Source organism: Pomacea canaliculata, linkage group LG1, assembly GCF_003073045.1.
Source record: "Pomacea canaliculata isolate SZHN2017 linkage group LG1, ASM307304v1, whole genome shotgun sequence".
NCBI classification, from domain to species: Eukaryota; Metazoa; Mollusca; class Gastropoda; order Architaenioglossa; family Ampullariidae; genus Pomacea; species Pomacea canaliculata.
Genome location: NC_037590.1, coordinates 26168319 through 26190244, shown reverse-complemented (window position 1 = coordinate 26190244; position 21926 = coordinate 26168319). Strand labels below are relative to the sequence as shown.

Genomic DNA, 21926 nt, shown 5'->3' with positions numbered 1-21926 from the left:
CAACTTGTTTCTAATAAAAAAATGGTATCTGCTCTATTTTTTTTTCTTTTTTGTATTTTTGCGGTGAAGTGGCCCGCGACACGGCTGTCCAAAATGGATATGGCCCGCGACACGGCTGTCCGAAATGGATATGGCCCGCAGGCCGAAAAAGGTTGAGCATCACTGCCCTAACCCATTAATTTATCAGTGAGGGTATTTTCACTCTATCCAAATAAGAAGTGTGTTGCAGTAAATTCAAAATTATTTATATGTTTACATATCTTATTCTCTTTTCTAGTACCTTCTAAAATTCTTGAACATAATTATATTTTAAACACATATTTGATGGATTTCCTTTTCTTTGTTACAAAAAGTACAAGTTTCATCTTTTAAAAATATTGTGTAGTTCATACCGTAAGCTCAATTCTAGTTTATTGCTTGTAACTCCTCGAGGAGCGTAGAGCAGCAAAGCTCTGTTCTAACCATTATATCATAAAGACCAAAGAAACGAGAATTAACTTATTACATTAGGTGACTTTGTGTTCCTTCGTTTAAATTTTATTTGTGCAGATGTCTGTTGAGCGACAAAGGGTGCATGGTGTTGTTCTGAGCACAGGATGCGGGGATGAGGGTGTGGGATCAATACAGGACTGATAAAGTAATGCTTTGAGTTATTCAGCATAAGATTTATTTTTGCATTGTAGGTTTCAGACCAGTTTCGATTCCGGTATTTTTTTAAAGATTTTATCTTATTTTTACATATTGCCATATCAAACTTACACCGTTAAATATTACTACAATAGTTATCTAACTCGACACACATTGTTTAAAAATTGTATTTGCAAGTATCGGTTTCTTGTTTAGCATAAAATGCTAATCGTAAATGTACATTCTACTTCTTCTCAAAACGCTTTTGTTGTTGAGTGATCTGAGATTACTTTACATATTTCATATTTAGTTTCCGTTCGCTACGTGCAGAGCAAATAAAGTGTATATTCCGTCAAGTAAGTACGTGCTTAAAAGTGTCTGAAGTGTTCCTTTGCCTAATTATTGTGCAGATTAAACGTGTCGTAAACCTGAACAAATTCTGTTTGAGTAATACTTGGGATATAGTCCAACAGAAATTGCGGGGTACACGCTGTTCTGCATATTGGTATATTTCAGTATAGTAAAACGAAGTCTATTAATATGCTTTAATTCAGTCTTGTGGCAAAATCCTTAAAATTATATAATGAGTCAGACGGCCTTTATGGTCGAATACTCACTCTTCATCCCTTGTGCCCCACACATACACTCATATGCCGACCAGATATTCGTCCCTTTAAACCCTCGACTTTTGCAAAGGGTCGGTCGTTTCGGGAGCAATGACAGTACGCACACATTCATTAGCTGGCGTAAATTATAGAAAATTATAGAAAATCACTCTGATATCGGCTGATTATCGAAGCTGGGAAAATCGAGTGTAATTATAATTATAGCTTTATCCGAGCTGATTGGCACGCACACGCTCTCTACGATGGATTTAAATTTGAGAAATCAAGCAATTTAGTGTGATCTGTAGCCACTCGGAACACGTGAAGGTTGTAATTTTCTACAATTCTTTCTCCCGACTGCTCTAGCTTTTCATTCATAGCAAGAAATCGGTCTGGTGCTCAGGGCAACCTTTGACTCAGCTTTCTTCAGCCCTAAAGCAGCACGATGCATCACTTTATCACAGAGTTTCAACTTGCAGGCCATCTAAATTACGCATTTATGTCTGCATCTTCTGAGGCAGGAAAAGCGAAGACACCCATTTGTCTTGAAATGTTTCCGCCCGCTGATCAGTATCTGTCCACTGACTGAGACTGTGTTCAGGGTATGAACTTTGTTTTCAGAAATCTACTATGTAAAAAAATAAATCAGCTTCTGGGATGTATTCTTTTGCTACATGTAACACATTTTTTTTTCAACGCCGATGCTTGCCTGGCATCATTTCAAAAGATTCAGAGAGAATGATATATTTCTGTAACTTTGTGTTAAATAGGTGAAACTGTGTTAAATAGCTGTTAGACGTTCTAACTTTTCTTTACAATCGGATTTACCAATTATTTTCAAATATTACTATAGAAAATAAAGAGATATGTTGAAGCAGAAAATTAGAGAAGCGTCATTTTAAAAGAAATAGAATTAAACAAAGCTGTTACTTCATAAAACTAAATAAATTTTCCATTTCTCAATTTATTGCTGTAACATTACCAGAAAACTAGCTAATAGATACATTGTATTATCTTCATAATACCAGATTTATATTTTCATCGTGATCGATAAAAAAGAGCTTATTGGAGACATACTTCCTTCTTATAGGCGACATGATGTTATCTAAAGAGGAGCAGATCATTCTAGGTGGTGTGAGAAACATGATGCAGAAATAGACAGGCACGGTAGGAATCAGAGAGTAAGTCCTAAAGGAGGATAATTTATGCGCAATAAGTAAGTAAATAGTAGCAGATAAAGAGCGCAAGGAGATGTTTAAAGAAATGTTGGGGTTTTTTCCTTATCTAATATTATCTTATCTTATCTTGAAAACAGGTAATTTGACCATTTAAAAAGTTACTACTTACAAGTTAGATACTGCAGCATGTCCTATTATATTTACGAAGATAATCAGGACGGTCAGTGTCAAGACATACTCTGCGCTGCACGAAGACAGTATGTGACAACACGAGCTCTTTTCTGCAGCACAACACAAAGATCTTTCAGTGGCCTTACTGTAGCTTCTTGCTTTCTTTTCTTTGGTGTTATCTTCTTTCAATTCCAGTGAGTTAAACCACCAGTAATATACTTTTCTTAGCAGTGTCATATAAAATTTAATTATTACAACAGAATATCAAATAAAACAAAGTCTCCCCAAGTAAAGCGTGACAAAGCCAAAACGCAAAAATACACAGACAACTCTCGAGAAGACTCTTTCAATAACATCAGTTTAAAATCTCGAAGACAGGGCTCAGTATTGTATACCAACTTGCATGGTATCAAACTTTCACTTCGATGAAGTCCGATCAAAATATTGGACTCCGTTGGCAATGTCCGATCAATCTTTCCAACATTGTTATCAATGTCTGATTAACGTATACTTAAAACATTTTGTAATTTACACAGAAAGATTTAATACCTCGGAATTTATGACAAAGGATGTTTAGTGCGTTGGGTGTACAGACAGCGATAGGAAGTATATTCAAAGAGAATTTTTAAAAATCTATTTTTTACGCAAGAATTATAATTACACACAATAAGATTCCTCTTCAGCACACAGCGCAAAACGTCCACTGGCTTTGATGGATAGGTTAGGAATGCAATTATAACATTTTCTTAAGACCAGTGTGTGGTGAGCTCTGTTGATGTTTAGTTCCCCATCACGGCTCACGGTGTTATAGAGTAGCAAAGGTACACCCCTCTCACGACATTGCACACACTCTTACATAATTTTTAGTAGACAACAAATGGCGGATTCACTGATCTGGATAAGTTTGCTATTCGCCGTTTCGCATTATTATTTAGAATTATGCACAAATGCAAACGTTTTTATGCAGTTTTTATGTCGGTTCATCGCTTTGTGTACGTGTATACTGTGTCGATACTTACTGCTAGGCAACATCGTCAACAAAAACATGTTTTCAAACATTTCTTAACGTAATGTTTTTCGGTTGCCAAACTTTGTCTTTAACGATTTTTTTGAAGCAAGAGCAAACGAAAATGCTGTGACTTGTACACATGGACGATGGACGACTTTTTCTAGTAAGCTTGCTGCTTTGTCGACATCAAGATTCCTGCGGTTTTTATTTGCATTTGCAGTTCTTTCATTCACACGGCTGATCACATAATTATGTTAATAGTTCAACTGCTGAATTTACATTTTTAAAGACTGGCTTATTCTGAATTCTTAAATTGTAGTGTGTGTGAATCTTCCGGCAGTATCCTTATCTTAGAAAAATAACATTACAATCTGGACGTTGACCAGTCAAGATGTTCTTCGTGCATTCATAAGTTCATTTAAATGTTACTTTTCTTTTGTTTTTCGCATAGTGCTATTTTGCCTGCCTTATGGTGTGATTGTGTTTAATTGTAAGAAGGTGACTTTGCTGGCTTTCTTAGCTATGCCTCAAGCTCTTAATTTTTAATTAAGATGCTTTTATATCTGATCTGTGACATGTTAACGTGGGCGTATCCCCATGTGTGTGTGTGTGATGCTGTGCTGTAAAGCTTTTTTAAAATTAAATATTTGTATCTGCACTTGCGTTATTGCAGAACTCATTTCACAATATTACAGTTTCGTGTTTCTCAATACTGAGAACAAACAGTAGACGTTGATAGCCTTTAAAGGAGATGTACGCCTTTTGTGCTTCCACTGGTTCCCAGTCACTTAATCCCCAGACACTTCATCCCAGACACTTCATCCCCGACACTTCATCCCCTAGACTTTTAATCCCCAGACACTTCATCCCCAGACACTTAATCCCTAAACTAAATCCTTAACTATAAAAATTATGAAGTCAGCGAAAAATTTAATTGAAATTCAAATTCAATCATGCTATTAACTTCAACGTCATTTGAACATCTAACATTAGTTAAAGTTCATATAAGCTAGTAAATTTAATGTTCTTCAACAATATGATATGAAAATTGTTCTTGAGTGTCGGGGATGAAGTGTCGGGGATGAAATGTCTGGGGATTAAAAGTCTAGGGGATGAAGTGTCGGGGATGAAGTGTCTGGCGATTAAGTGACTGGACACCGCTTCCACTATACTTGCTGAGAGTGGAGATGCCTACTCGCCGGTACTGTTTCACCCAGTTGCTGTACTACACTCTACAGCAGGGGTGGGCAATTAATTTTCCCAAGGGGCCGGATGAGAAACTGGAATGGTTCTAGAGGGCCGGATGAGAAACTGGATGGTTCTACATTTACAATGGTATCGTTTGCCAAGGTCTGCTCTACAGCCACCATAGATCGAGGAGGCTTGTCACAAAAACTGTAGCCCCGGATACTCAAATACCTCATTTACCAATGAGTGTGACCGACGGAGAATGATAGCTGATGGAAATATGTTTTTAGGGGATTAAATTCAGTGGGATTAAATTCAAGATGTATAGCAGACAAAGAGAATGTATAATCAGCATCAGAGACCTTGGAGGATTAGGCTGAGTAGTCCGAAATGAGTATTATCCTTATTTTGCGGAACAGAACTTCAAATTTAGCTGTAGACATTTTTTAGGATGTAAGAAGTGTCTGGCAGTGTAAACGCTGAAGCAGACTTAGAAAATCATTCCATCAGCAAACTACTGAGAAAAACTGAGTTAATTAGAAAGGACATGGAATTTGCGTATAGAACGAATATGATCAAACCAAGTAGGGTTACTTTAAAACTAACATAAAAATTAAAAGGGATTAGATAATATACCGTGTACACACACCATTTGTTCTTTTCGTCAGGCGGGATCAAAAGCCACAAGCAGATATACTGTAAAGGGTATGGTTATTTTTTTTAAGTTTGAAAGGATAAATCGTAGCAAGTGCAGCAAATAAGAATCAGAAGATAAAACATTACCGTCATAATAACTAGAAAAGATATTTCTTGTCACCTCTTTACCTCTTTTTGGTACTGTGAAAATGTCAGTAAGGCAAGTACAGGTTTGACAGATTGACTGGTCTCAAATTAAATATTGTACATCACAATGCCACAAAAATGCAGTCCGTGATCGTAGCGGATCCCGTTTTAAACTTTGTTATGAAGATACTACTAGTGATAAGTTGCTTAGAGCGATTTGTGTAGAATGCAAAGCACACCAATAATCTGCAGACTTTAGAACAATCGCTGGATGGACAAAAGTCGCCAACTTCAACCCTAACCCTAAACCTGATTCCTAACTCTGTATATGTGCATGGCCCACAAATGGAGACACAAAATGATCGTGTGTGGTTGGGCGGGGGGCACATATTCTTCCATCCAGAAGTTACAATTGCATTAGTGAAAAAATGCTAGACAATATAACTTTTGGAAGGGAGAAGATTTGTGAAAAAAAACTCCTTTGTATATGAATGTACTTAAAGATATGAAGTTCAGATTATAAAATTTAGCTTGTTTTATTATCCTGGTTAGTGTTTGCTATAAACTTGTTCATTCCAGACAATAAAATGGAAACATACTGTTCATAATTTCTGTTCAAATTAATGGTTTCAGTTAACAATTGTAACATGTAAATCCGTCTGAATGATCACGATTTTATATTTCTTGTTTAGAAAATATACTGAGTTGACCAGGCCAAATAAGTAAATACAACTACAGACAAGCTGCGCAAAAGGTCACTTTTTAATAATCATATTCATTTTTACTATTCTTTTTAATACTAAATACAGAAGATATTCTTATACGTTCTTACTCAAAGAAGCTGTAGGTTGTCTTGAGCCAGTCACCCTAAATTACAGGGTGGGGTTTTTTTCTTGGCTGGGGGCGGGGCCGAGACCCTTCAGGACTGCCGTCCATCTCCCAGCTTTATTATGCAGGACTACACCAAAAGATAGGCACAAGCATTTGATTGATTGTTGCTCCTGTCTCACAGTCAATCACAAGACTGTTCATTTTGTGAGGGCGTGGCAAACGCTGCACAAGAATGAGCCACTGATCAGTTTACTCAATGCAGCTTCCACAGTACGGATATCTGCCGAAAAGCCGACACCGAAACAGATACAACTACATTGTGCTAAATTTCACGTGCAGCATGTCGTTGATAGGGGTAAGCTGTTTTCTATTATTTTCTTATTTTTCTGCAAAAAGAATATATTCTAAGCGAAATCACTTTTACTATTTGTAAGTAATTTTTACATCTGTTTCTAATCTCTTTGTATTTCAATATCTAACAGTTCTAAATTTCCATTGCTTTTTGCCTTTTACTTATATTGCATTTAAATAGATGTAATTATTACTAAAACTCTCTCTATACCCATTTCATTTTTACTAGCTTTGAAACTTGCTTAAATTTTGACAAGTTTCTTTCCCAAAGGTTAGGGTAAGGTAATTTTACTGCTTTAAGTAAAACTTTGATACTATAATAATACCGAGTTGTCAAAACCCACTCCTCTACAGATAATAAGAATTAGATACATTCGTCTGTGCTTCTCAGCTTAATATTAGATTAATATCACTTGCGTACATAAGTGAAGGTAAGTTTCCGCGCTGGATCTCAAACAAGGATAATTTTTACACCATCTTATTTGATTTCCTAATGTGAATGTAATTTATATTCAGGGGTTTGCCTACTCAGTGATTTGTCCAGCTTTGACAGCTAACCTCATCATTCAAAACTAGATGTTAAGAGTTTAAACCTTGTCGTGATGTGTATGTGACGCGTGTGCGTGCGCGCGCGCGTCCATTCAAACGCACATTCAAACGTGCATGCCACTACTTAATGAAAATGTGGTAAAGCATCGGGTCAAACTCTGATTACGATTAGACTGTGTTTTGCGTAGTAGGCAAAATTTAATAGCCTTTGACTCATATTTTATTTGTCAAAATAAAAAACAAACAAACAATCAGAAAGAGAATGAAATGTGTCATACCCATTTCTTAGATACGGGGTGCACAGTATTATTGCCATGCAATATTTTGATATTTTAGACAACCCATGAATTTTTAAAGTATATACAAGCATAAAGGTCAACTTCAAGACAGTTTCTCACATCAAATCATGTTGTTCTCGTACACCTGTTGGCTGGTGTCATGATAAATTGACTATCATGTTAAGCAAACAAATCACATGAACTGTGGATCTGTAAACGTCCACAGTGAAGCAGCCGACATGCAATGAGACCGCTGCAAGACGGCTAGATGTATTATCACTTTGGGCTAAAGACCCAGTGTGGGGAACTCAGTTCTATACAGATTCCAGTTGGTAGGGACAATAAATAATCTGTGTAAATTTCAGCTTTACTTTTATAAATGAGGATACAACAAATAATTTATGCTCTTATTTTGATAGTTGCGATTTGTGCTTGTAATTAGCAAGTGCTGTACATTTCGTTTCTACTCGCGAAAGATGTGCTACGTTCTGTCGGTAGTATCGAACCCATGCGGTCTCACAAGAATGTCACTAATGTCCACAGGGCGAAGTACAAGATTCATTGATCGATCTTTATTTATTTGGCGCTAGTATGAAGAATAATATGAAATTCTGTATGTCCTTCAAGCACTAAACCTTACGCGTTTGAACTTGAGGATAGTGAAAGTGGGGAAACCAAACTGTCAGATGCAAGTGCACTCAAATTTGTAAACATTCACACATATTCCCGATTATTACTAAGATTGGCAGCAGAATTCAAAGCTTCTATTTTTTGGGTTTTTTTATGTCGAGATACTGACTACATGAGATGTATGTCCAAAAGATTCTCTATTTTCGATAATTCTGCGTGTAGCAGAAGCAAATATAATATCAAATATACATATTTCTAGATAGTTTTATGAAAAATCCCTCAGAAATTGGATAGAGGAATTAATAGTATGCCGTAATCTCAAAATGGCTAAAAATTATAACTTTCGTCAAATCTGAGGGACCTGTCTGATCTTAAACAATGAGCTGACATTTGCTTTGAGTGCACTGCTTTCGTTAGCATCAAATAAACAGCCTTATTTTATAGAATTCATTAATTATTCTAAGTAGCATGTACCTGAAATATCAACTTCCAGACAGGAAAACACTGTATTAAGAATGTTATGCTTTTAAATCAGTTTCTTAGAGCTTGCTTTTGCTACAAAATATAACTTATTGGAACTGGGAGCATCCTCCTACCCAACTCCTTTGTCTTGTTGCGTTCCGTTTCGTTCCATTATTAACGAATAAGTTCAAATTAACTGGATTCCTGCATGCCTCGAGAGCCGATTTAAAGATCTCCATGAATTGTTAAAATAAGGGTACATGTAACTAATCTCAACAAATTCACATTTCGTCGCAATACCACCAGGGCGAGCAGACACACATCAGTTATGATAGTCTCTTGATCTTTTTTTGATATATCCTTTGTCAACTAAAAAATGTAAGATTTTCCTGTCCATTTTGTTTGTCCCTGTTTTTTAGAGGGAGTTATTCCCTCTAAAAGTTGCGTAACAAAGACGGAATCATCTCAATAGGAGATTGCTTTTAGAAATCTCTTTCACAGTACTATCAGTCTAATCCAGACCTGGGCAAAGGCCGGCCCGCGGGCCAGATCCGGCCCACCTCCTGTCTCTGACGGCCCGCCCGCTGGCCCGCCCGCCAGTATATATATACTATATATACAGTATTGGGTAAAACTGAGTTAACTATATTAGTCCGGCCCTCTAAAACCATCCCAATTTCTCATGCGGCCCCTTGGGAAAATTAATTGCCCACCCCTGGTCTAATCTCATGTACATCATTCGACATTTTTTTTTTGCACTGTTGTGTGCTTAAGTTCTGCCACAACAGTAGGATCTGGCAATAGCTGCAAATATCGCTGTAACTTGGACCACCAAAACATTGTCATTTAGATCGTTGACTCTACCTGAACTAGAGACTTTCCATCAGAAATTCGAATTAGTGTTCCATCAAAATGTTTCTAATTCAGTTACTATATATATTATTTACATATTTCATGGGAAGCAAATAAAACACAAATGAAAATTTAAAAAATCATCCATACAAATAGTTCACTTACCCTTACCGGAGCTAAGCCGTAGGTGAAAGACAAATACTGCGCCCCCTACCCCCTCTCAACAAAAGTATTGGAATGAGTATACGTTTAGGTTTCACTTGCTTTAAATTCAAATAATAAATCTAGGCTTACAAATTACCAGTAATGATTGCCGTGGTTTGTCTCAGGATTCGTCAAATTTACATTCGCGAACATACATGCAGCCAAAATATTTAGCAGTCATTCGACAAATCAAGGGTCTGTGCCAATCGAATGGAATCGTAAATAACGATACTGGTGAAACTTAACATTAAAACGTAGCTGACTGTGAAGGAGGGTCAACCTTAAACAAACATGGCTTCTTCTCCAGCAATACTTTTTATTCATATAAGACAACACAATGATTGCAAGGCTGGATAAGTTGGGTATTTTGACTAGTCAATTAAAGATATTAAACAGTTTATTACTAATAATAACAACATAAGTTTTTGCAGCAAAGCCCCAGCGCAGTGCCGAATCCTATTTCTCTGCTGACTCTCCACGCTTTACATTATAAAATTTACATCAAAATTCTCACCGCCACATTTAGTGCATTCAATGATGCTGACATTAGCGATGATTTAATGCACTGCCTCATATGTTCTCGACAAAATGAAGATTAAAAACTCATTGGTGGTGATGATAAAAGCTTTGTTGATTGTACACCTGGCAGTGATCACACTCCTACACTAATTCCTAAATATCTGAAATTTGCACGTGTATCAGACAGGAGAGGTTCAGCCGTCGCTCATTCTCTTTCGCAGGCCCAAGTATCTGGAATGCCCTGCCTCTACCTAGCGTTGACATGGCTGGCTACCTTGCCTAGATACAGCGTTAGCTGTTGGTTTGTCGTAAAACACCAATACCCTTCCCCCTCTGTCCAGCGCCGGCGCTAGAAGTACGCGGGGCTTTCGGCAAATAGAGCAGTGGGGCCTTTCCAAACCAGAATAACATCGCGCAGTAATAAATTACACAGTGTTAAAAAAGCCCGGCTTGAAACGTAATTCACAAACGGCATTTAATTTTACTCCGCTGAAAGAGCAAGCGATTTGAGTTCTTGGAATTTCAAAGATTGTGATAACTACGGATTATCCATCTCCCGAGGTACCATCCCACCAGGCGCTATGCGCGGAACCTTAGGCCGTTGCCCAGCTCGCCACTCACTAGCACCGGCATTGCTCTCTCCCCACGGTGAAGACCCTACATGCTTTCCAGTCTGGACTTAGTCCCTATCTTTTTAATGGCGCAGGCAGATGTTCGGTTTTGAGGAGGAAAACTCCATGCTGACAGTGAACGACGTTCACATTCTTGCCTCCTCGGTGTCTTTTTTGAGGGGGCGGCTGCTCCCCTTGTCACGAGAAATATTATATTAATGCTTTTCTCTTAATCACATCCAACTTTTCAAGAAAACAGAAAGTGATGAAAACTAGTACATCTAAAAAAAAAAAAAAAAAAAACCAGCGTAGTCTGCGTGAATTCGAAGAGGAAAGATGCAATCATCGGTAAAAAACAAAACAAAAACAAAAACAAAACCAGATCAGAACACGATGCGCTGTTTGTTAAAGTTCTCTTCGACACGCAGGTGGAGTTTGTACTCATAGTCATTTACTAAAGACCCTGGCTACAAACTCCAGTAGTGCAAAATTATAATTATACCGTTAACCACCGGTGGGATCCGTATGGACCCCAGGTATAAACACCACATTCTTACGGATGAATTAAAAGAAATAAACATCGTGCTATCCGAATTTTTCCTCTCGCCTTCCCTATGTGTTCCTGACCTAAAGGTACTTCTTATCTCTGTGTAAAATTACTCATAGAATCGCTTTAAAACCTATTTTGGTGTCCGTTTCCTCTCTTGCTTCAGTCGAGAAGATGCCTCGCGCGTAGTCGTGGACATTACAAAAACTGCTTCCTTATTTTACGATGATTACAGTAGAGATTTGTAACATCATTATAAAATGGACGAACAAGGAGAGCGAACTAGCTTATGATGAAAACTAGAAGAAGATGACTAACAATGGATGCTTTATGGATGGACTGATTTTGGCTGGTGTCTATAAAGCTCAGGAAGAACCGAGAGTAAGAAGCACGGGACAGCTATTTTTCCAGAAGCGATGTTCAAAACAAGATTCGTACAATTGAGACAGTGCTTCAATTCGCTGATGATGCAGAACGACGTCAAAGGCTACCAGATGAAAAGCTATCACCAATCTCTGAAATATTTGATGCTTGGATAGGCAACTTGAAAAAAATGTTGCAAACTCTTGGAAAATGTGACTGTTGATGAACAATTAGTCGTCTTTATGGGTAGATGCCTTTTCAAACGATACTTTCCCAGAAAGCCAGGGAAACATGGTATAAAAATCTGGGTCTGCTGTGACAGCACCACATCTTATGTTTTGAATTGCCAAATATACAAGAGAGCGGTCCGGTGGCGCAACGGTTAGCGCCTGTCACCAATACAGTGAAGGTTGGCTGCCCAGAGTTCATTTCTCGTCTCTGCACGTGGCATCTGTTTACAGGGCTGGCTGCCTTGCTGTAATATAGCCTCAGTTGCTGGCACGGCGTAAAACACCAATCCCTCTCCCCCCCCCCCCCGCCAAGTATACAAGAGAAGAAGACCTGGTCAATCAAGAAAACAGAACCAGGGTGAAAGAATTGTGTTGAACATGATCTCTGGGTTGGAAAATAGTGGAAGGAACTAACTAGTGTCTACTTCTTCACTAGCTTTGGGCTGTGAGAGAAACTTTCTAAGAAGCTTATCTTGGTGGGGACCATTCGTACAGCCAAAAAGTAGATTCCGCGTGCACAAAAATAAAATAGAGGCAAACAAATACTGCACTCCTAGCTTTTCATGATCATGGGATGCTGGCTTCTTATTGCCCAAATAAAGGCAAGGTAGTAGTTACTTTAAATTTTAGCACTCTCGTGATCAACCGGATGGAATGCCCAAGATCGAACAACAAGAAAGTTAGAGACACTTGCAGTTTATGGAGGAAGATTTTCACTTGACTTATGTGCTCGGCAGTAATCAGATTTTTTTCAGCCTGAACAATCTTGACTTTTTTGACAATAATAGAATGTAGGCCTCTTGGCATCTTTTTGTAATATTACTAGGTTTTGTCATTGTTATTTGTTTTATGTGTTAATTACACTGTTTCGTGTTTTAATAAAATAGGTATTGCATTTTCAAAAGTGTATGCGTCTTCATTATGAAATGATTGGCAAAATAATATTGGGGTCCGTATAGAGTCTATAGACCCCATTTAAGGACCCCATTATGTGGGTTAAGGCTATAAAATTTCACGGCCGTTAGAGGGTTAAATGTGCCGTGCTCAAGAGCTAGCTCAAAATATTCTAAAAGCAATTGTTATCCAGACACTTTATACAGTACAGGCAAGTCTTGGATTTTCAATAAAACGAAAAGCAGCGCCAACATTATAAAAGCACAAGCTGTCAAAACCAACTACGATTGCTGACACAAAGCCTACACAAAGATCAAGCACCATATATGCAGCATCAACGCTTTCTACACCTTCTGGTCTACAACAAAAAAATTGAAAGTGACAAGACGTAGAGTTTAGGGGTATAGAGCGGTGGGTCGTACTTTCCTTAGTGTTAGATCGACAGCGTCCTGGCCGGGTACATTTGGTTTCGAGGGTCACGTGTTTAGATGCGTATATAGTTTAGGATAGAAGTTGAGTCTGGGTATTTTTCCCTCGTGTTCTAGCAGAGATGTCACTCACTGAGTGATTTTCAGTCGCAGGCAGCAAGTCTGAGAAAGGGAGGCCCATTCCGTTTAGAACGTTTAGAACCTGCTGGCACTTGCCGTCTCGTTGTGTAGAGGCGAGAGTGTGCTGCAAGTAAGAAGCTGGTCCTCTCAAGCGACAATCAGAAGAGCCAAAACTGTGTTCCGGCAGCAGGAAGTGCGAGGCAAGCGGCTGGTAGACCCCACCGTGCCAGCGATCCAGTTGTGGTCGACTTTAGAGGACAGCTGACAAATCACCGCTGCTGTTTGGATTCGTCGCTGCCGTCCATTGCAGGGGGCAGCTGTTGTGGAACAGCCGCAAGAAAACCTTCGACAAGAGTAGTCCAGCAGTGGTGTTTGTAGTGTTGTGGTGGTTGCTGTCAGTTGTGCTTCGTAGGCGGCGCATCCATTGCTCATCTCCAAATAACCTACGGCAAGATAGCCGAGTGGTGCTCCCAGTTCCAGCGCAAGGAACAGTTCGTGCCCCGGAGACATACCAGGTTGCGAAGCTGTGAACTGTAGGTCAGGAGAAGACGAAGCGTACCGGACGCTCGCTGCACTAACGGAGGTGTATAGGTGGATTGCTGTCTGTCTGCCAAGACCAACGCTTAGCCTCTTGCGAAGTTCTCCTCTACTAGTCTCGGTGAGTCTAAACAAAGAATGTGAATAAACTGGAAGCTTTGTACACTCCTGCCTCGTTTTAGTAGTTAATCTGAAATGTGAATAAACCAGAAGCTTTGTACACTCCTGCCTCGTTTTAGTAGACTGCCAGCAGTCCAGTAATACAAGTTCGTGGATGCACTCGTCCGCTGTCGTCTGCTCGGCTTTTCTCATCTGCATATCGGTTCATACCTGACACTAACCCTAACTCTTAATTTTAACCGAAAACCTAGCCCTAAACCTAATCTCAAACCCTAACCCTAACCCTAACCCTAAACCCTAATCAACTACAGTGCTCCCCTCTCAAAACTCTACCATACCCTCTCTCCTCTCTGACAAAATAACATAGACCTGCCTATGACGCAGGGTGCTCACCTATTTCGAAGTTGTGCAAGTTTCTGCTTCGATTGAGCTAAATGTATCAATATATTATCCACATTTATTTTAGCTAGGAGAAAGTTATTGGAAAGGGATATCTCCGATTAAATACTGGCTGGTAAAACGATTTGGGTAGGCCTACCCTAAGTCCAAAAACGGGGTAACCATTCTACCCACCCTGGGTACGGTAACAGGTTGGGTAATGATGCTTCATCAATATAAGCCCTTGCTTGACTTTATCACAAAACTTCTATACAGCTATAAAAAGCACCACTTCATCAATTTTCTGAAAATAAATAGCTTTAATTTAAATAGCTTCTAGGCACGCAGTATTTTATTTAATGAGAAAGATCCTCGGAAAGCATAGCTTAAATAATCTTTATAATCTAGCTTTGAAATAAATGTATAGATATTGCTGTATTTGAGTGACAATGGGCTATAATAATCACTGTCATAAATTGTTAAATAGGGATAAGAATATAATCATTTTAATTTTTGTAATCTGTATGATTTATTTTCCAGGAACATCAGTCTCTTAGTTCTGGATCGCCACTTTCCATGTTAGCAGCACAGTGCAACAAAATAACTAGTAAATCTTCATCACCATTCACGGACTCTACTTTACTAAAAGGATTTTACCCCTGGAAAAAGCAAGAGCCTGGAACTGCTTCGCCTTGCGCATTGAACTTAAATCCGTCAACCAACAAATCGGCTCTACAAACCATGCCCACAACTGCTACTTCTGGGCAGTTAACCTATGCCCGTTCACATGCAGCATCAGTATCTCCATCTTCAACTACTTATGTCCCAGACATATTTACAAATCAGCAAATGTCATATAACCCCAACGGGTCTACAAACGAGCCACCTTTTGCGAATGTTACAGCCACAGGCATTGCCAGTAGTGTTTATTCACGTATGCATAGTCTGACGAACCCATACGACTCGTGGCCATTCAACATCACAAGTTCACATGCTACAACATCTGCACTTAAAGCGGAGGTTGCTGGAAACAGTGTCGGCGTTGGAATAGGTGTAAGTAGTGCAGGGCCCTGGTGGGATATGCATCCAGCAAATGCAGGTATGAGTACCTGGCTGGCAGATCCAGGAAGTATCAGTAGGTCTCAAATAACTTCATCTTACGCTTCATCAGACTTAAGCCTGACACACGCTGCTCTGGGCTCCCAAACAAACGCATTATTGACTTCTGGTCAGCATTTATTGCAGGACTCTTACACAACGTACAAGTCCATGTTCAGCTCCCATCAGGCCCCTGAGCTTTCACATGGCCCTCAGCCCATGGCAACATTGTTGTCGCGTCCAGCCTCTGGACTGCCTGCTCTATCATGTGGTCGGAACCAGCGCCGGTACACTGGGCGTTCTAATTGTGATTGTCCTAACTGCCAAGAGGCTGATCGAATGGGTCCTGCCGGTGAACATCTTCGGAAACGTAACATACATAGCTGTCATATTCCAGGTTGCGGAAAGGTTTATAATAAGACATCCCACCTAAAAGCTCATCTACGTTGGCACACGGGAGAGCGTCCTTTCGTCTGCAACTGGTTGTTTTGTGGAAAAAGATTTACTCGTTCGGATGAATTGCAACGACACCTAAGGACACACAGTGGAGAAAAGAGGTTTGCATGTCCTATTTGTAACAAACGTTTTATGCGCTCAGATCACCTAGCAAAACACGTTAAGACTCATACGAATCCAGAAGCCAAAGACTGTGATGGCAGTGATTCTAACGAGTCAGATCACATACCACAATCGCCAGCTTGCTGTAAAACAAGTGGGGTAGAACACTTAACTGTTGCATGCTGTTCTTCCCCTCCTAATAGCTCAGCGAGTGGACGACCACCTGGAGATTTCCGGGGAGTGAAGACAATTTAGAACACAATAATCATTTTTTATGGCTTCTATGGCGATAATTCCTTATTTTCGGTTTTGCTATATCCACCGGAATGCTTTTGGTGAGATTTTGTTTTCATTTTAGCTTATCCTAAATTCACAAGTCACTAACTTAAAGCACACACACAATGCATTCCTCCAAAAGCTCTCCTCAGCCATTCCTAGGTACACATTTCTTGGAGAACAATTCTTGATGATAGAATGAGCTTGACCATATCCATAGAGTTGTATATAATATTATATAAGACAAAATATAAAGCAAAGCAGATTGTTGATCTAGTTATGGTCTTTGAAAGTTATTAACATCTGCTAACAAAAAGGTTTAAGTTTAACTTATAATCTGCACGAAGAACTCGTGTTGAGGAAAAATGATTTCTGGCTCACTCGTAGACTATGTACATTCGTACTTTTGTTTCAATACTAGATTTCAATTATCCTCACTATGTCTTCCTTTAAATTTGGTATGCCAGTTTTGAGAACACATATTTTCTCCAAATAATAAACTGCAAGACACTCAGGCTTTTGTGATCACGTCATGACTAATCACATCGCGACTTTAAGTGGTCCGGTCTTGCAGCAATGAGTTTAATAATTTCAACAGATGATTATGGTGAAAAGATGAAGCTCACCTTTGTTCAGCTCGAATTCTAGGTACCCTACAAGACTTGACAACGGAGAAATGACATTTATATCATTTTCCAGACTGTATACATGCACACTTAGATACAGGTATACGTCCCTTCACTAGTGCCAGCTGAAGAGCGGTTATGCTGGTCTGTTAGTACTGATCATCGGATAGATGAATAGACCTCAGTACTTAATCCTGCCTTTCGCAGTGGTGAGCAGGTCCTGCATTGAAAGGCTACTCACGTTTGACACCTAGTTTTTTCCCTGCCGATCCCAGCTTTGACCTCATTTTCAAGGTGCCCTCAAGGACGGTTATAGACAGAGTGTCATGCCGGGTTACACCCTTGAGCCTCTTTGCTGTTGGGAGAAGGGATTCCTGGTGTTCCACTAGGGTGGCAACCGTGCTCCGCACGAAGTCATCAGTTTTGCATTCCATGTAGGAGATTCAAAGCATCCTCCTCAGGCAATTGGTCTCGGGTACCTGTATTCTTCTTTCTGTCTCGACAAGCAAACGTTACGTCTCGCACTCTTACATCAGGATGGGAACTACGAGGGACTTTTGCACTCTGCACTTGCTAGCAAACCGAATAATGTTACTATCCTGCAAATCATATCCATCCTGCCCATTGCTGATGCGCTGTTGCAGTCTTGATGAGGACGTCTGCCGTACAACTGCTGTCTTTGGAAAGGGTGGCTCCTATGTGCTTAAAGCTGTTAACTTTCTTGAGCTGTACACCATTCATGTAAATCTCTACTTTTCCTTTTCCCTTGGTGTTTTTAGGCCGTTTCGTGACAGACACTCAGATGGATAAGACTTTGCAAACAACCAGATGGTCAGCTCAGCCAAGAACTGCTAAAAAAAAAAAACTGCAAGCTTTATGCTAACACTAAAGTAAGTCGCATAATTCAATACCAATATAAAAATGTAGTGAAGAATTGTCAAGACAAAAACATATAGTGCTAGATGATTCAAATTTAGGGTGGGGTTTTTTAATACAAAGAGTGATGAATGTAAGATATTTCCATCAAGGGACATGTTGGTTGGCACAGCATGGTTCTGTACACTTTGATAGTGACACGGATTTAATGTGTGTGCGAATTGAATATGACAATCAGTGCGTAAGATAAACAGCAACTATCAGTCAGCATTATAGCATATCACTGTTTTGTCGTTCTCATGACATTTGTCGATAACAGTTAAAACAGAGTTTTGCTATAACTGTTTTAAGCCATCATTTAGCATTATTGAGAACCATGAATGAGGTGCTTGGTTAAATATTTAATGAGTCGTGGGCTGGGATTCTAGGCAACTTTATTATTACCAATGAAATGTTTGATGTATTTAATTTACTAGTCAAGCCACCTCACTTATCCAGACTTAAAATCACTGTGCTATAATAGGAATAAAAATTATTGCCAAAGTTGCAGGAACAGAAGTTCCACAAAATGCCATGTTTGTTTAAGGTCGTCCCTAGTTGTACCACATTATTCAGTTGGATGTAACGGGAGGCAGGGTTACCAGTGATTCATTTTTAACTTTGTTATTAAACTCCTTTTTATCTACATCTTCTCCAGTCACCAACACACATAGAAAACCATTGCATCACAATTATGGACAGCCTCTGGCCTCTTGAACACGTTTAACCTCATCTGAGACTTGATTTTAACGTGTGTTGGGCACTTACATCATCTTAACAAGTTTAGTCTTTGACTCAAAGCAATAAATTATTTCAAATGCTATCACAAGGAAAAATCGCCCTCGAAATCGCAAGTTTCAGATTACATACTTACATAGAAATATTTGGAACGACTATATATTGAAAGTACTTACATTTTGAGGAGCACCATGTCAACCTCTGAGTATGCTAAAGATGTGGACTGGATATCCAAACCAGTAAAGGGATGGGGAAGGTAAGGCTGTTGGCCACGAGATAAATCAAGACTCACATTTCATTCCCTTACGAATAACATCACATAGCTACCTCTGTCATTTATCTTATCTGTCCCACTCTAAAATAACCAGCCAACCTTTCAGAAATTGTATTGACTTTTTCCATACCCAGGCTTCCCCTAAAAAGCCGAAGCTGGCGTAACCAACACGTCAGTTCCTGTTGGCTATGTGGGTGTGGGTTAGTCGTACAAGAATACAACAAAGAAGGAAATTGCCGCATAACCGATTGTATTCAGTCTCCCTCGGCGGCTGGCCGGCCGTCTCTCCACTCTCACTTCCAGAATCAAAAAACCTCTCTCAACTCTCAAGGTACGCTACTTATTCTGTCCCCGTCGAACGTTCTAGAACCACCCCCACCCCTTTTCCCATGGTCACGTACCGACCTTTCCCAGCCCCCCTTTCCCCGTGGCGTCAGTGGACACACCGACCCCGCCTGTCCGGCCATTGTCTCCCCAAGTGGCTCAGGCAACTTGGTAACTTCCAATTATAAGGATTTGAATTTTGTAGTAGATTAAGCATAAAATGCCCTTTCACTTTTAGAGAAGATGATGTAGCTTGCATGCTGAAAAGGACTTCTTGCATCTCTGCAACATCAAGACCGACATCAAGACTGTCGACTGTCTATGTATGCGTCACTAACTGTAAAATGACAATCATCACAACTCTGATCGTACGAAGAACTGTCATATCGATTATCATTATGGCATACACCACTATTTGTCTCTGTCAATGCAATTCTCAGAAGCCTGTTTCCTACTGATGCCATCATGCGCCTCTGTTTTTGCAAATGCATCACATACATTTTATCGGCCACTTTCATCGTCAGTCACGAAACGTTGATCATGTGCACCAGCCATATTTTCTGGTAGATTTTCACAAATGTTGTTAGAATACTACACTTCGTTGTTTGGGTGTTTTCTGTCAGAAGAAAAAAAGCAGGACATCATCAAAACTATTCAAACAGTAAAGTGCCCGCTTATAAGAGATTTTAAATCAAGAACTTAAATAGAACTGGGTCTTTTTAAATTTGTTTTAAACGTTAGTCAGATACAGACTGGCAGCTGAAATAATTTTTTAGAATTAAGAAAAAACAAACAAAAGTTAGAGTAATTTTATATTTTTAACAAATTATTATTTATGTGACATAAATAAAAAGGGGAACTTGAGTTGTCTTTCATTCTGTCGACTTCTACCACATTGTCATCCTCTGGCGAAGCCAAGAAAAATGACCATATCGTTCTCTGGAACTGGAATTACACAGTCTTACAGTTTGAGCTGGACAGGGATTTTTTCCTATTTTGTTGTGACATTGCTTCACTGTTTGAAAAAAAACAAATTAAGGTGTCGCATCAATTCATTTAAGATCTAATCACTTTTAAGCTGGCATAACATAGAATGTATGCCTTGGTTTGTAAGTCTCTATGAACTACAATTTTCTTCTGAAAGTAAATCAGATCAAGACAGTAATCGTCTTTCTCCCAATTACGAGATTAAAAAGAGACATGAAGAAATGTCGGAAGACCTTTAGAGGTTCTGGTTATCATTTTCCTTGCGAGAATAGGAAGACGCTTTTATGTCTCTTATATCTGCAACTTCCTGGCCTACCGAACGCAGCCAGCTGGATTGAAAATTTGTTGCCATTGTATATCTCCAGCTATGTTTGTGGCATCTTTAATTCTATGGCTAAAAACTAGAGTAATGGGGGTTTGTTTATGTGCTTAAAAGATAGTATTTGATTTTCTCATGCTTAATAGGATATAACTGGGAATGAGATTTTATGTTCATTTTGGTTTTCCATCTGTATAGTTTTTCAGACCTATCTGGTAAAAGTAAACAAAGTCACTCCAACATATCACTGTTGTTGTCAGTACAAACTTTATTCACTATATAATTGGAATAACATTTAACTGCATACGAAAACAATGTCTTCCATCTTTTTCACCACTGTTTTTGGATAAGTATACTATGACACAAAATTAGTATTTTACTAGGTCACCACGTAGAGGGTTTAGTGCACACACACACATACACACAGATGTGCGCAGCCTCTCGTCCTATAATCGAGGAACACGCACTCACCCACGCAGCTTGTGATAGTGTCCGGCGGTTATACGCTCCCAACCAACAGTACCGGAAGCCCACTCTCGTCTCAACAGACCCTTGTGGTCACCAAACGGCTACCGAACTTGCGCCAGCCCCACGGATTTCCACTGGCTCCTGGTGGTCACTACCGGTGGACCTATTTTGTTCTATACAATAATATCATAGGCTTATTTTAGTGAGAATGGCCGCTCTGTAAATAATGCCTGGGCCGTAGTTTAGTGAGAAGGGCCTCTCTGTAAATAATGCCCGGGCCCCTTTAAAGCTCCAGTCCGCCCCTGCTACTGGCTACTGTGTTCACTGACAGTACCAGTCTCCCAGTCCACCCCTAGCTTGCGTGGTCACTCCTGGCTGCTGTGCAAAACACGGCACCTCGCCTACACGTACGTTCTCTCACCGCTTTCCCCCAAAATCATCCGCTCCTCTCAGCGCCTTAGGAAGAATGCCTCGAGGGACGCTACGCTCTGGGGTTCGCTACACTGTTTCCCAGGGGCTGCAAGCAATGGCCAGCGCCCACAACACCCACGCCACGCTAAAGCGCGTGAAGGCTTTTGGCGCCTAAACTGCGGACAGGGTTGGGAAGGGCAATGAACAGCGAACACCTATTGCTAGAACAAGCAGTAAACTCAGCATCAAGCAGACGACGCGTGACGTTGCATGGGCGTGACGTCAGGCGTTGCTACAGTCAGCGAAAAAAGGCCCCGACTTTTCCCCGCGAACCCAATAAAATTAGCCTGGAATATGACGTCATACGACGTCTGCTGTAAGCGGCTTTTCTATTATTGTGCGTCCCAAGCGCTTAGAGAAAGGCAGGCACAGAAAAATGTCTGACACGCGACTAGGGCAAGAAAGAA

The 21926-nt window shown here is 39.8% G+C and overlaps 1 protein-coding gene across 1 annotated transcript; it reads left to right on the top strand.

Moving 5' to 3' along the window:
- The first annotated feature begins 6740 nt into the window (after positions 1-6740).
- Positions 6741-17813, top strand: LOC112553496 (transcription factor Sp9-like). The gene is made up of 2 exons (XM_025220761.1): positions 6741-6747; positions 15006-17813. Exon 2 carries the CDS (start codon positions 15042-15044, stop codon positions 16374-16376), a length of 1335 nt encoding a protein of 444 aa, XP_025076546.1. The 5' UTR covers positions 6741-6747; positions 15006-15041; the 3' UTR covers positions 16377-17813.
- Positions 17814-21926: the final 4113 nt, after the last annotated feature.